This window comes from Hemitrygon akajei, chromosome 8 (genome assembly GCF_048418815.1).
Source record: "Hemitrygon akajei chromosome 8, sHemAka1.3, whole genome shotgun sequence".
Lineage (NCBI taxonomy): Eukaryota > Metazoa > Chordata > Chondrichthyes > Myliobatiformes > Dasyatidae > Hemitrygon > Hemitrygon akajei.
In genome coordinates this window covers 42,878,740-42,892,544 of record NC_133131.1, presented here as the reverse complement: position 1 = coordinate 42,892,544, position 13,805 = coordinate 42,878,740, and the positions used below count along the sequence as shown (strand labels likewise).

General features: G+C 43.2%; 1 protein-coding gene across 7 annotated transcripts in view; it reads right to left on the bottom strand.

The window, feature by feature from the left end:
* The window catches only part of gtf2ird1 (GTF2I repeat domain containing 1), a 206,451-nt gene that overhangs the window by 42,753 nt on the left and 149,893 nt on the right, over window positions 1–13,805 (bottom strand). For all 7 annotated transcript variants that reach the window (XM_073053720.1, XM_073053716.1, XM_073053722.1 and 4 more), the window contains 5 exons: window positions 8,637–8,705; window positions 8,464–8,553; window positions 5,467–5,559; window positions 2,968–3,051; window positions 324–507 (listed from right to left, as the gene is read on the bottom strand). In XM_073053720.1, coding sequence (XP_072909821.1) covers window positions 324–507; window positions 2,968–3,051; window positions 5,467–5,559; window positions 8,464–8,553; window positions 8,637–8,705 — 520 coding nt within the window. The remainder of the gene's footprint in view (window positions 1–323; window positions 508–2,967; window positions 3,052–5,466; window positions 5,560–8,463; window positions 8,554–8,636; window positions 8,706–13,805) is intronic.

Below are 13,805 nucleotides of genomic sequence, written 5' to 3'. Positions count from 1 at the left end.
TGCCCGTTTACGTGTAACTCTCTAACTGACAATCATTAGCGGTCTGGAGCTTCTCTCTGCCAGAACCTCATTGCATTTAACGTCTTTGTTCTTTTTACCTGGTTACCTTACGCTAACCAGCTACAGTCCCGTGATATCACTACCCAATTACAACTCCCAGTTTGCTTAACTGGTTATTTAACATCCTTCTATGTTTCCAACATACCTACTTACAATTTCTATTTGCTATCATGTGGTCACTTAGAGATTCACATGGCTGTGAAGTAATTAATCACATCTTCTTGGCATTATCTGGGTTGCCTAAAATTCCCAAATGGTATTACCTGGTTATAGTGAACTTGATTTTGTCAGCCACAGCCAAGATTCTCTCCAAATTCTGGGATCCAAATGTACAAGGTTTTCGGAACGGAATGCCAGGTGGAAGCCCTTCAATTATAACTGAGCCTGGGTTGCTTTTTATTCGCTTGTAGGGAACTTGAACAGGGTACTTAATACCCAAAGCTTCACCTGTAAATAATGAAAAATGAGACCCTATCTCCATCACCACGCCACATTGTATTTATTTTGGATAATTCATGAATCAATGTAACCTGGGGTGGTAGAGATTACTGGGAGAGTATTTTCCCAATGTGGGCAGTGAGTAGTGGTTAAGCATTTTTCCACAGATCACTCATTTAATACAAGATATGGTGGCACAGCTGGTAAAGCTGCTATCCCATGGCACAAAGACCTGAGTTCAATGCAGACCTTGGCCCGCTCACGTGTGAAATTTGCAATGTTCTCCTGTAGCCTCATGGACTTCTTCTGGGGGTCCTGGTTTCTTCCCATGTCCCAGAGATGTGGAATGTCAATTAATTGGACAGTATATTCTGCCCCTTTGTGCGGATGAGATGTACGTGAACTGGGGGTGTCGCCGAAAATTTGGGAAGAATAAAACTGGAATTAATAAAGGACTAATATGAATGGGTAGTTGGTGTTCACTGCAGACTTAGCGGATCAAACAAATTATTTTTATGATATAATTCTCTACAACTTCTGTGACTGATTCATCCTGAAAATAACCTGTACAGAAACACATCAGCTTTAAGATCAACTTAGAATTGGTTGGCAAGATAACTGTTTAAATCAAAGAAACAATGTAAATACGAAGACACAAGAGGTTTAAGTACTGCTGGAAATAGTGTTAGGCTAAGAAATGATTACTGGGGCGTCAATGTTTAACATGCCACAGTGGTCATTTATCCCTGACTGTAACCAAGATACAGAAAACACTTGATAGACCAAATGGCCTAATTCTGCTCCTGTGTCCTATGTCTTACGTAGGACCAATATTTTGGACCTCACTGTATCAACGTTCAAGGATCAAATGGGTTCTCCAAAGGCCATTTTATTTTTGGGAAGCGATATACCTTGGCCAAAGTACACCTGAAAAATATAGCCATTTTATAGATTTTTCTGGTGCCTGCATAAACAGATGTTAGGCTATGTGGACAACAGGGACTTGGCATCCCTGGCAGAAACTGCTTTGCGTTGAATGAAACAGGAAATGTCTGCAATAAGGGCAACTAGCTAATGAGACTCATTGAGTGCAAATCAAATAATTTCTTTGGGTATTATTGGAGATCAGCTAACCATAAAACAACAGAAGGATTAGAAATGGACTCATTGGTCAGTGCTATGAAATCTTGTTATTTAAAAGGTAAAGTTTCAAAGTGCAATAATAATATTACCATAGCCAAAATTCTGTGCTCAGTTCGCTTAGTGAACATGAACTGTTCACCTTCTGATTCAGATTAAACTACAATTATAGAAATCAGTGATGGTGATTGCCTGGTTTCCTGCTTCCTCAGTCTTTAGCTGAGAGGAGAATAGGGAACAGTGCAAGAATTCCTCATAGGAAACAGCTGCTAGCTGTCCCTTCAACACCATTAAACTCACGCAAAATAGGAACTCAATGAAATTCAAGAACAAACATACAACAGAGAGAAGCACATAATTCAGCCTGACACAGCTCTGCAGAACTGAGGGGACACTGTACTGTCAGTCATGTCATCTTCCAGTTAACAAGATATGTTAATGGTGTCATTAACTCTCATGATCCTATTGCTATTACCCACACCTCTGCCCTGTTTTGGTACTCAGCAGACAGGCAAAGGGTTGAAGTTCTGCAACTGTGGTCCCAGTGTTTGATGGACAACAGTGGATTTATTGTTTCTTGTTCAAGAATTATTTATCAATGAAGTGATAGTGGTGATCTAAACCCAGATGCAACCCCACATCCTACAAATCCCAAGCATATAAAGCGATTAATAAATGAAATAATACATAGAACTGGGATACAAGACCTCTGGCCACACAGATTGAGCCTCCTTGTAAGCCAGCAGGTTGGTAATTCTGAGGTTAGGTGTAGCCAAAAGTGGCTGAGGTAAGCAATCAGGCCCAGTGGCAGTACTCTGAGATTTCCTGGTGTTTGAGTTACCTCTTTCCTTGGTTTATTATCTGAAGGTGGGCAAGATATTCTGGTCGATAGAGGCATAAAGAGGCTAGTGAAATGTCCTGCACGGACTGGAATGTTTGCAGGGCATCTGCCAACATCTTCTCAGGTAACATAAAAATAAGCTAACCCCTGCACTCAGCCACCTGTGCCAATGCAAAATAAAGGAGATTTAAGGAGATTAACAGCATTTTAAAAGATTAGAAAAAGTCCTGGGGCCTTCCCCATATGGGATTGATCTGACACTAACATACCTCACAGGACTGGACTGGGGTTCCAGTTCCTCCTAATAATGTTCAAACCAGAGGGAACGGAAGGACCCGGTATATGGTCAGAAAGGCAAGTTCACCATGAAGCATGGTGATAGTTCTATTACTCACATTGGTATCAAACACTTTGCCATAGCACTGCTTTCTCTAAGCAATTCACAAGATTACATTCCAAGTGTGACACAGCAGAAAGTCTGAAATTACCATATTTACGATTAAACAGGTCCTGCACTTGTTCACGTAGATTATTGGCAATATCCACTCTGGTCAGCTTTGCATCATAGTTTTCTGAAAATAACATAAAAATGTATATAAATAGAGCTGGGCTCCAGAGTGCAGAGACACACTAATGAGGGGCAACCAATTTTCTGGCTTTACAGATATCATTTTACAAGATCCCAAGACCTTGACTGTGTACTTGCTGGTTTATGTACTTGTACTTTGACTATAGACCCAGATTGATGGAGTCTGACCCTGTAGGGTCTTGATCACTCAATGTTTTTGTAGGCAATCTACTTCAGACAAAAGCCTAGAAACACCTTTACTAATTTTCAGTGGAAGTAAAATAGCCACCTGTGACACCCTAACACTGTGAGTCCCAAAAAGATCAAGATCTTCAAACAACTCATTTACAGAGCAGTGTTGGGATTTCCAGTGTAATTCTGTCTTGTATCAGCTTCAGAACACAGATCCATGAAGTCTTTCAATAAAATTGGTTAATCTCTCACTCCTATTCTTTCTGTAACTTACTACCAAACAGATTTTTCACTCTTTCTCAGTTCTGATTGACCATCTTTGAACTAAGCTGTTAACTCTTTTTCTCTTTCCACAGATGCTGAGCATTTCCTGCTGGTATTGTGATTACAGGGCTTCAAGGTGGTGCCAGCAAACAACGTGACCAATGGTGATTTCCTACAGACAGCTCACAAAGCCACTTCTTTCAAATATGATTCTGCTACTATGCTGCGTGCAATTGCAACCTGTGCTTTACGTTTTGATTGTGTGTTTTTCGGCTGATTGACTGATCTAGCGCTTGCTGTCTCTCAGGGAATTCGGAGAGGTTGAGTGCAGCCTGGAAGTGGGCCGTGAGCCCACGATCGATTCCACTGCTTCTCTCTGATTGAGGGATCGAGTAACGACTGAAGTCAATAAAGACTAGAGTGGTGGACGGGCAGGTGGATGCTTGTCTTGTGTTTGAGCAGTCTTACTCTCCCTCTTGTTGGCTGCTGTCGGAGGAAAGTTCCAGAGCCTTGGGATTCATGTTGTCAGGATTGACTGGCGAGGATCGTGGCTGCGAACTCATGCCAGTGCCTCTACTTTCTTAGGAACTTAAGCAGATTCAGCATGTCACCAAGTACTTTGACTAACTTTTACACTGTTGTACGTATCCTGACTGGTTGCATCACGGCCTGTTACGGCAGTTCCAATGCACAGGAATGCAAGAGTCTGAAGAGTTGTGGACACAGCCTTCCCTGCCATTGACAGGAGATGCTGCTTCAAGAAGGTGATTCATCATCAAAATCCCCACCATCCCAGGTCATGCTCTCTTCTCAGAAACACGAAAATCTGCAGATGCTAGAGATCTCACACAAACACACACACACACACACACACACACACACACACACACACACACACACACACACACACACACACACACACACACACACACACACACACACACACACACACACACACACACACACACACACACACACACACCCCCCCCCCCCCCCCCCCCCCCCCCCCCCCCCCACCCCACCTCAACAGGCCCGGCAGCATCTATGGAAAAGAGTACAGTCGACGTTTTGGGCTGAGACCAGGACTGGAGAGGCGGAGTAGATTTAAAAGGTGGGGGGCAGGAGGTGGGGGGCAGAAGCCGGAAGCTCCACACCACCAGGCTCAGGAATAACCACTTTCCTACCACCATCAGGCTTTTGAACCAGCCTATACTACCACAACCCTACCTCAGCAACAACACTATTGACCATCTTTGACACTGCCATGGGTTTGCTGTGACTGCATCTTTGTTTTTAATAATGTACTAAGGTCTTGCTTATATGCAGTCTTTTTTCCCACACTATTGTATAATTTTTTAGATACAACCTTTATTGTTTTGTTATCCATACCAAAATGCCAGTGATGCTGCTCGAGCAGGTTTTCATTGTACCTGTGCCTTACCACATTTGGTGAGCCACATGATACTAAACTTGACATGAGTACTCGACGAGCAATGTCAACCGTGATCGGAGTATGAAGCAGCACACAGGGGTCACAAGAATGCTGAACAAGTAGGTAAACCGTGGGCACTGCATCAGAATTGTTATAGTTTGGGGTGTTTTCACAGAGGGATAGGAAAAAAACCATGTTGGAAATCAAATTTAGTGACAGGCACCCAGACATTTGTCAAAGTTGTTTTTCTCTGGGTAAAGCTCAGCTTCAACAGCACAGGGCCTTCCTGCTGTAGCCGTACAAAAGGCATTTCTTGGTCACAGTTTGCTGCAACTGCCTTCTGCTCCAAGAATAACTGTTGGAAATTATTCTGCTTTCACTAAACAAGTATGTCCCTTGATAATAGATGGCATTTTATTTTCTCTGGAGCAGTACTTCAGCTAAATTAATTCGTCACAATCATGTTACATAGCAAAAATTTAGAAATCAGCATCTAGCAGGTTACCAAGGTGCAGAATAAATTGTCCTTACCTGGGATTGTCACTTCAATAATATTAAGAGAATTGTTTGATTTATTTCCATCTGAGCTTGTCAGGTGTTTCACTGTTGTTTTATCTGGCATTTCTAACACAATAAAGAAACAAATGTTAGAACAAAGGTGTGACGTAGCAAACCTCCCCCCTGTCAGGACTAACCTGGACAGTTAAGGTGGCTGGTCAAAGCCTTTTTGCCCATGGCAGGGTAGTGACAAGGAGATGTACAGGAGTGAGATCGATCAGCTGGTTGAGTGGTGTCGCAACACCAACCTTGCACTCAATGTCAGCAAGGCCAAGAAATTGATTGCGGACTTTAGGAAGGGGAAATCAGGAGAACACACACCAGTCCTCATTGAGGGGTTCAGCAGTGGAAAGGGCGAACAGCTTCAAGTTCTTGGGCTCAACATATTAACACAACTACAAAAAGAAGTTTGGAGGGGGTTTGGTTTGTCATCAAATACTCCAGCAAATTTCTACAGACTTACGTAGAAAGCATTCTAATTGGTTGCGTCTGCATCTGGGATGGAAGCGGCAGTGCACAGGATCAAAAAAAGCTGCGGAGAGTTGTAAACTAAGCCAGCTCTATTATGGGCATTAGCATCCCCACCATTGAGGACATACCCTCTTCACATTGCTACCGTCAATAAGGTGGTACAGGAATCTGAAGACTCACACTCAGTGTTTTGGGAACAGCTTCTTTCCCTCCAGCATCAGATTTCTGAGCAGTTCATAAACCCATGTATACCACATCTGTTTTTATACTATTTATTTTCCACATATTCTTATTGTAATTTATAGTAACTTTTATGTATTAGTCTGTACTGCTGCTTCAAAACAACAAATTTAATGACTTATGTCAGTAATAATAAACCTGATTCTGAAAACTTAAGTGTGGGTTTAAGGTGAGTGAGGGTTTAAGGAGCGAGAGAAAGGCTTGAGGGACAAGATTTTCCACAGAGTACTGCATATATAGAACAGACTGCCAAAGTGGGAGAGTTGGAAGTCACAAAGTTGAAAAGACATTTGGACATGTGTTTAGAAAGGAAAGGTTTAGTCAGATATGGGCCAAGTGCAGAAGAAAGGGATTTAGATAGGCACTTTGGTCAGCATGGACGAGTCGGGTCAAAGGGCCTGTTTCCACGACCCTTTGCAATGTACTCACTTTGTTCCCCTGTGGCCACGTTTCTTTTCTCCACAAGTTATGCTGACACTGATGTTGCTTTTAAGGAAAAGTTAAACATATCAATGCAGGGGAGACACAAGTAGAAACGTAGAGGAGATGTGATGAAGCATTGATCAGTGGGCTGAATTACCCGCTCCTGCAATGTATATCCTAAGCCATAATGGGTCTGATTAGGCCATCGTCATCTGCCTGCCAGGTGGCGAGAAGAATTAGCAGTGTAACTGCTGGGAGCCAGGCCACAGACGCTGATCCTCCAGAGCTAAGAATGACAAGCGTAACATACACAGTTGCTCTCAGTGAAGTTCATGACATTCGGGCCATAACACCCTGTTACCAGGGTAACAAACTTTAGCCCCTCTTAAAGGTTCTCAGTGTTTTGGAACACAGACATGCTCCTTACCACCATATGAATTCATTAGAAAGCTTTTTCTGTAACATTCAGCTTAGTGAAACACTGTGTTGGGTTTATGTTGTCAGTGCACCCTGTCATGGAGTGGCTTGGTCCGTTTGCTGCTCAGGAAGTGGCTTTGCCCACAGAAAGTATGGGGGAGCTGAAACCGACCAGGAAGCCTTCTGATAAGCCACTGTTAGTGAAATCTCGCTCCGCTCCACAGCTGCGTTCAGGAGATTTCTTGCAGCAATTGGGGGTACTTGGTTCACAATATCAGCTTAGAAAAGAGCAGCGAGGGATTTCAAATGCAGGAACCTGGTTTATTTCAATACCCAGAAAATTTTTCAACAATTTCATTTGCTAAAGGTAGTGGTTATTCAGCAATCTTTACCAGCTGCACTATCATGCAAAATCTAGCCACAATGGACAGTGGGAAAGATTACAGGCTGAAATCTAATCTAAGTTTAAATATAATCTGAGTGTAACTTGGCTGAAGGTTTGTGTGTGGAATAACAAATGCATAGGAGTGAACTCTAGGCTGGAATCCAGTCAAAAGGCTCAGACAGTTTATTTACCGTACACTCAGTGGCCACTTTATTAGATACATGTGTACACTGCTCACTAATGCAAATATCTAATCAGCTATCATGTTGCAGCAACTCAATGCATAAAAGCTTGTAGACAGGGTCAAAAGGTTCAGTGGTTGTTCAGACCAAACATCAGAATGAGGAAGAAATGTGACTGACTGTGGAATAATGATTGGTACTAGACGGGTGGTTTGAGTATCTCAGAAACTGCTGATCTCCTGGAAATTTCATACACAACAATCGCTAGAGTTTACAGAGAATAATGGGAAGAATAAAAGCATCCAAAGAGTGGCAGTTCAGTGGATGAGAATACCTTGTTAATGAGAGAGGTCAGTGGAGAATGGCCAGACTGGTTCAAGCTGACAGGAACTCAAATAACCATGTGTTACGACAGTTGTGTGTAAAAAACCATCTCTGAATGCGCAACACGTTGAGCCTTGAAAAGGTTGGGCTACAGCACCAGAGACCACGAATATACACTCAGTGACAGGAGGTACGTAGCAAAGTGGCCATGGAGTGTAAATGAAGATCGTATGGGTAGGACTCTGACACAGAGACTCTATTCTGAGTTCTGCCATGGCAAGAAATTTCCAGGTAGATGGAGAAAAATTTTCATTGAAGTTCTCCAAGCTCCTTTGTACAATTCCCCAACGTGGGAATTTTTAACCAATGACCTCTCACAATGGAGGAGCAGTGTTAGGGGTGGCATTGAGAACTTTTGAGTTCTTCCTCTGGGAGGGCATAGGAGCCTGGTATAATCAGCAGAAGGAGCATACCACATCTCAAAATACCCACTTGCCTGCCCTATCAGGGACTTCTTGCTCTGCCTACCTGTGGCGGAGTCTACAAGTCCCACATTGGCTTCATCAGGCACTTCAGAACTGGAGTGGAAACAAACCATCCGCGATCCCAAGGGACTGCCTGAGGAGAAGAAAACAAAGATGAAGGGACCTCTGGGAAGAGGATTAACTGCTTTTAGTCCAGTTATTATGTACTGGACTAACCTGTCTGGATTTGTCTCTTCAGCTGCAATGCTTCATCTTTCACTGAGTCACGGGGTTCCTGGGTTGAAACTGGAATAAGCACAAAGATGATAAAATGGATCAGAATTATTCTCCTAACTTTAATTAGCTTTCATCACCTTACCTTATCATTCTGCATGACGGCAATGCTCAGTAAACAAGAGTGTTCCCCTCAAATCTATGAGGCAGGAAGAAAGAGAATCCTCTGCCTTGATCTCTGAGTGCCACTCAAGCTGATTGCTCACTCTTTGGGAGACTTCATGCACTACCCTGTCTGACTGAGATTAAAGGATGCCACACAGATTGCAGAAACATTACTTCTGACATGCCATTTTGTTCAGGACCGCAATGAAAGCTTGTCATCTGTTCTATTTTACTTACTAGATCCTCCTGCATATTATATACAGGACATTAAGTGCGTTGATGTTAAACAGGCTCTGTCTCGAAGTATTCCCTGCCTTTTCATACTTCTCCATCTCTAACTTCAATATGTCCTGCAGGGTCTTGTGATCGTAACAAATACACTTAAAAAAGACAATATTTGCTTAAAATATTCACATAAAAAAGACGTTGGCCCCGAAGAAGCCGCTGCATTTGAGCGCGCTGCCATCTTACCAGAAGTGAGGCTTTAACCCATTCCGAAATTTTCACAATATTCATTAACAATTTTTGTTTATGAATCGCCTATTTCCTTGGGCACCCACTTTTCACCTGTGGTCCTTCTTCCTTGCTCTTCTCCCTACTCAACTTAGCTTTGGGTTCAACTCCATCCCAACTCCTTGAGCTCTCTGCATTTCCATTCTATTTATAGGATTCCTTCTTTTCACCCTGGTGAGGCCCTCATGTCTGTCTGCTCCCTTTGTCCATGTATGTCTACAGTGCATAGTGACTTGCTATTCATTACTAGACTCAGCTAGGCAGTATAATGAGGTCCTCAGGCAAGCTTCCTTTCACTCCAGCATCATAACAGGAAAGATAAGCCCTTGCTTTTCTTCCCCAATCCTCTTCTTAAATCCCTCAATTGTCTGACTGCACCTTCAATTTCAGCAGAAAGCTCATGAGTTTGGTCATGAATATGGACCATTGTTTCAGCTGCCTGTGCAGCTTCCTTCTCTTTTATAAAGTTCTAGCCTTATTCAATTATGCACCCAATTCTCAGTTCCACATCCTGTTCCCTCCACCATGTTCCTACCAAACTGCTTGCCATTTTGTCTCTATGTTGGCTGCTATGGCTCATAATGTCTATCCTCGGGTTATGTGGCCTCCAGCGCCACCGAGTGGCGAATACAAGAACAGCAATAGCTTCACACAAGGGTTGGGTCTGCAAGCAGGTATTAAATGAATCTCTGCTCTGATAACTAATAGAACAATACCAATACAGTACACTCTTTGACCCCCCTGTCCACGTTGACTATCAAGTAACCATCTATACTAATCCTGTTACCAGCACTTGATGCTTAACTGTAGGCTTCTAAATCTTGATAACCGAGGCATTCACTTCAATATTTTTAAAAAATGCTCTGAGACTCTCTGCCTCCACCATATTCTTCAGGCAATAGATGCCAAACTTCATCTAGCTTCTAGGTTAAAATTTTCTTCTTTATATCCCCTCTTAGCTTCTCACTCTATCTTAAACCCATGCACTCTGGCTGCAGACATTTCTGCTATGGGAAAAAATTTCTAGCACCCCTTCTAGGTAGCCTCCATCCCCTCACCCCATCGTTTTACTCTAGCGTCTTCCCCCTTCCATTTCAGTCATAATGAAGGGTCTCAGCATGAAACATCATTCGTTGATTCATTTTCATAGATGCTGCCTAACTTGCTCAGTTCCTCCAGAAGTTTGCATGTGCTGCTTTGGATTTCCAGTATCTGCAGACTTCCTATCGTTTTTAAAGTTTACTACTGTCTACCCCTCATAATTTAATACATCTCTATCAAGTTCCCCCACCCTACCAATCTCTGGCCACCCATTTACCCCCTTCCTTAGCACCAAGGACAACAAATCCAACCAAACTGGTCTCCCCCTGTAACCGAACTATTCTCTCCCAAAATCATGCAGTAACTCCTCTGCACCCCCTCCAGAACAATTACTTTCTATACTGTGGCAATCAAAACCGTGCGTAATATTCCATATGAGCCAAAGGACCTGTTTACATGCTCTATGTGGCCTCCTCAATGTTTCATAAAGCTGAACAATAATATCCCTACCCTTTAAATTATGCCCTCTGCTCAATGAAGGCTTGCATCCAATTTGCCTTCTTGACCACCCTCTCTACCCATACCGTCTCCAGGGACTATTGGACGCCCACGCCAAGTTTCACCTGTTCCTCCGCACTCCATAGTGCCCCACCATTCATTGTGCATATTCTACCCTTATTGGACATTCCAAAATGCATCACTTGGCACTTCGCAAGATTAAATTCTGAATGATAAATCTTTCTTTAGCCTTATAATATCCTCCCCACTACCTTCACTGATTCTATGTCATCTGTAAATTACTTAACATATACTCTACATAAACATCTAAGTTGTTGACATGTATAACAAACAATAAGGGCCCTAGTACTGATCCCTGCGACAGGCTTCCAATCACAAAAGCAGCTCTCCATCACTACACTCTGTCCGTTAGCAAACTTATTTTTTGATCCAGAGTGTCAGTTTGCCACAGATCCCACGGACTCCTTGTTAGGACCAGCCTTCTATGTGGGATCCTGCTAACTGTGAACAGGAGATAGAGAGAAGCTACAGGGAGTAAGTCACCCTGCGGCTGCAGGAGTTAGATAAGTGGGTGACGGTGAGGGAAGGGAAGAGCTGAGAGAGAGAGCACCCTGTGGTCACCTCCCCTCAGTAATCGTTATCTCATTTTGGATGCTGTTGAGGGGGACGACCTGACAGAGGACGACCACGGTGATCGGGTCTCTGGCACTGAGCCTGGTTCCGTGGTGCAGAAGGGAAAGAGGAAGATGAGGAATGTGGTAGTCATAGGGGACTCCATAGTGATGGGAACAGACAGGAGATTCTGTCAGCCTGATAGAGATACCCGCATGGTGTGTTGCCTCCCAGGTGCCAGGGTACGGGATGCCTCAGATCGGGTACAGAGAATTCTGAAGGGAGAGGGTGAACAGCCAGGAGTCTTGGTACACGTTGGTACCGATGACATAGGTAGAAAAAGGGAGGAGGTCCTGAAGAGAGACTTCTGGGAGTTAGGTAGGAAGCTGAAAGGCAGGACCTCCAGGGTAGTAATCTCAGGATTGCTACCTGTGCCTCGCGCTAGCGAGTGCAAGAATAGCATGATCAAACGTTTTAATGTGTGGCTGAGAGACTGGTGTAGGGGGCAGGGCTTCAGATTCCTGGATCATTGGGGTATCCTCTGGGGAGGTACGACCTGTACGAAAAGGACAGGTTACACCTGAACCCAAAGGGTCCAATATCCTAGCGGGCACATTTAATAGAGCTGTTAAATAGGGTTTAAACTAATTTGGCAGGGGGATGGGAACCGGAGCGATAGGGTTGAGGAAGGGGAGAACAGAAATAAATCAAAGATAGCATGCAACAGAGATTATAGAAAGAACAGGCAGGAGATGAGGCTTAATCACAGCCAGTGGGATGAGTTACAGGGCAATAGAGGCATGGTACTGTTAAAACAGAAAACAACAAATACTGGACTGAAAGTATTATACTTGAATGCACGCAGCATAAGGAATAAAATGGACAATCTTGAAATTCAGCTACAGATTGGCAAATATGACATTGAGGCCATCTCTGAAACTTGGCTAAAGGTTGGCCGCCATTTGTGGCTGAATGTCGAAGGATATACGGTGTATTGGAAAGATAGATTAGTAGGCAGAGGTGGGTGGTGTGGCTCTGTGTATAAGAAATAATATTAAATCATTAGAAAGAGATGACATAGGATCGGAAGGTGTAGAGTCTCTGTGGATTGAGTTAAGAAATGGCAAAGGTAAAAGGACCCTAATGGCAGTTGTATACAGGCCTCCAAACAGCAGCCAGGATGTGGATACAAATTACAGCAGGAGATAGAAAAGGCATGTCAGAAGGGCAATGTCATGATAATCGTTGGGGATTTTAACATGAAAGTGGATTGGGAAAACCAGGCCAGTACTGGACCTCAAGAGAGAATTTGTTGAATGTCTAAGGGATGGCTTTTTAGAACAGCTTGTTGTTGAGCTCACTAGGGGATTGGCTGTGCTGGATTGGGTGTTGTGCAATGATCCGGAGGTGATAAGAGAGCTTAAGGTTAAGGAACCCTGAGGGAACAGTGATCACAATATGTTTGATTTCACATTGAACTTTGAGAGGGAAAAAATAAAATCCAATGTGTCGGTATTTCAGTGGAATAAAGGAAATTACAGTGGCATGAGAGGGGAACTGACCGAAGTTGACTGGAAAGAGACACTAGCAGGAAGGACAGCAGAGCAGCAATGGCTGGAGTTTCTGCGAAAAATGAAGGAAGCGCAAGACACATATATTCCAAATAAATAAATATTTTCAAATGGAAGAAGGACACTACTGAGGCTGACAGTGAAGTCAGAGCCAAAGTAAAAGCAAAAGAGAGGGCATACAAGGAAGCCAGAGCTAGTGGGAAGATAGAGGATTGGGGAGCTTTTAAAAACTTGCAAAAAGAAACTAAGAAGGTCATCAGGAAGGAAAAGATGAATTATGAGAGGAAGCTGGCGACTAATATCAAAGAAGATACTAAAAGCTTTTTTTAAGTATATAAAGGATAAAAGAGAGTTGAGGGTAGCTATGGGACCAATAGAAAATGATGCTGGAGATATTGTAATGAGAGACGCAGAGATAGCAGAGGAACTGGATGCATATTTTGCATCAGTCTTCACAGTGGAAGACATCTGCAGTACACCGGACATTCAAGAATGTCATGGAAGTAAAGTATGTGCAGTAAAAATTACAACCGAGAAGGTGCTCAGGAAGCTTAATGGTCTAAGGGTGGATAAATCTCCTGGACCCAATGCACCCTCCTGCACCCTCTTGTTCTGAAGGAAGTAGCTGGAGAGATTGCGGAGACATTAACAATGATCTTTCAAGAATCGATAGATTCTGGCATTGTACCAGATGACTGGAAAATTGCAAATGTTACTCCTCTATTTAAGAAGGGTGGGAGGCAGCAGAATG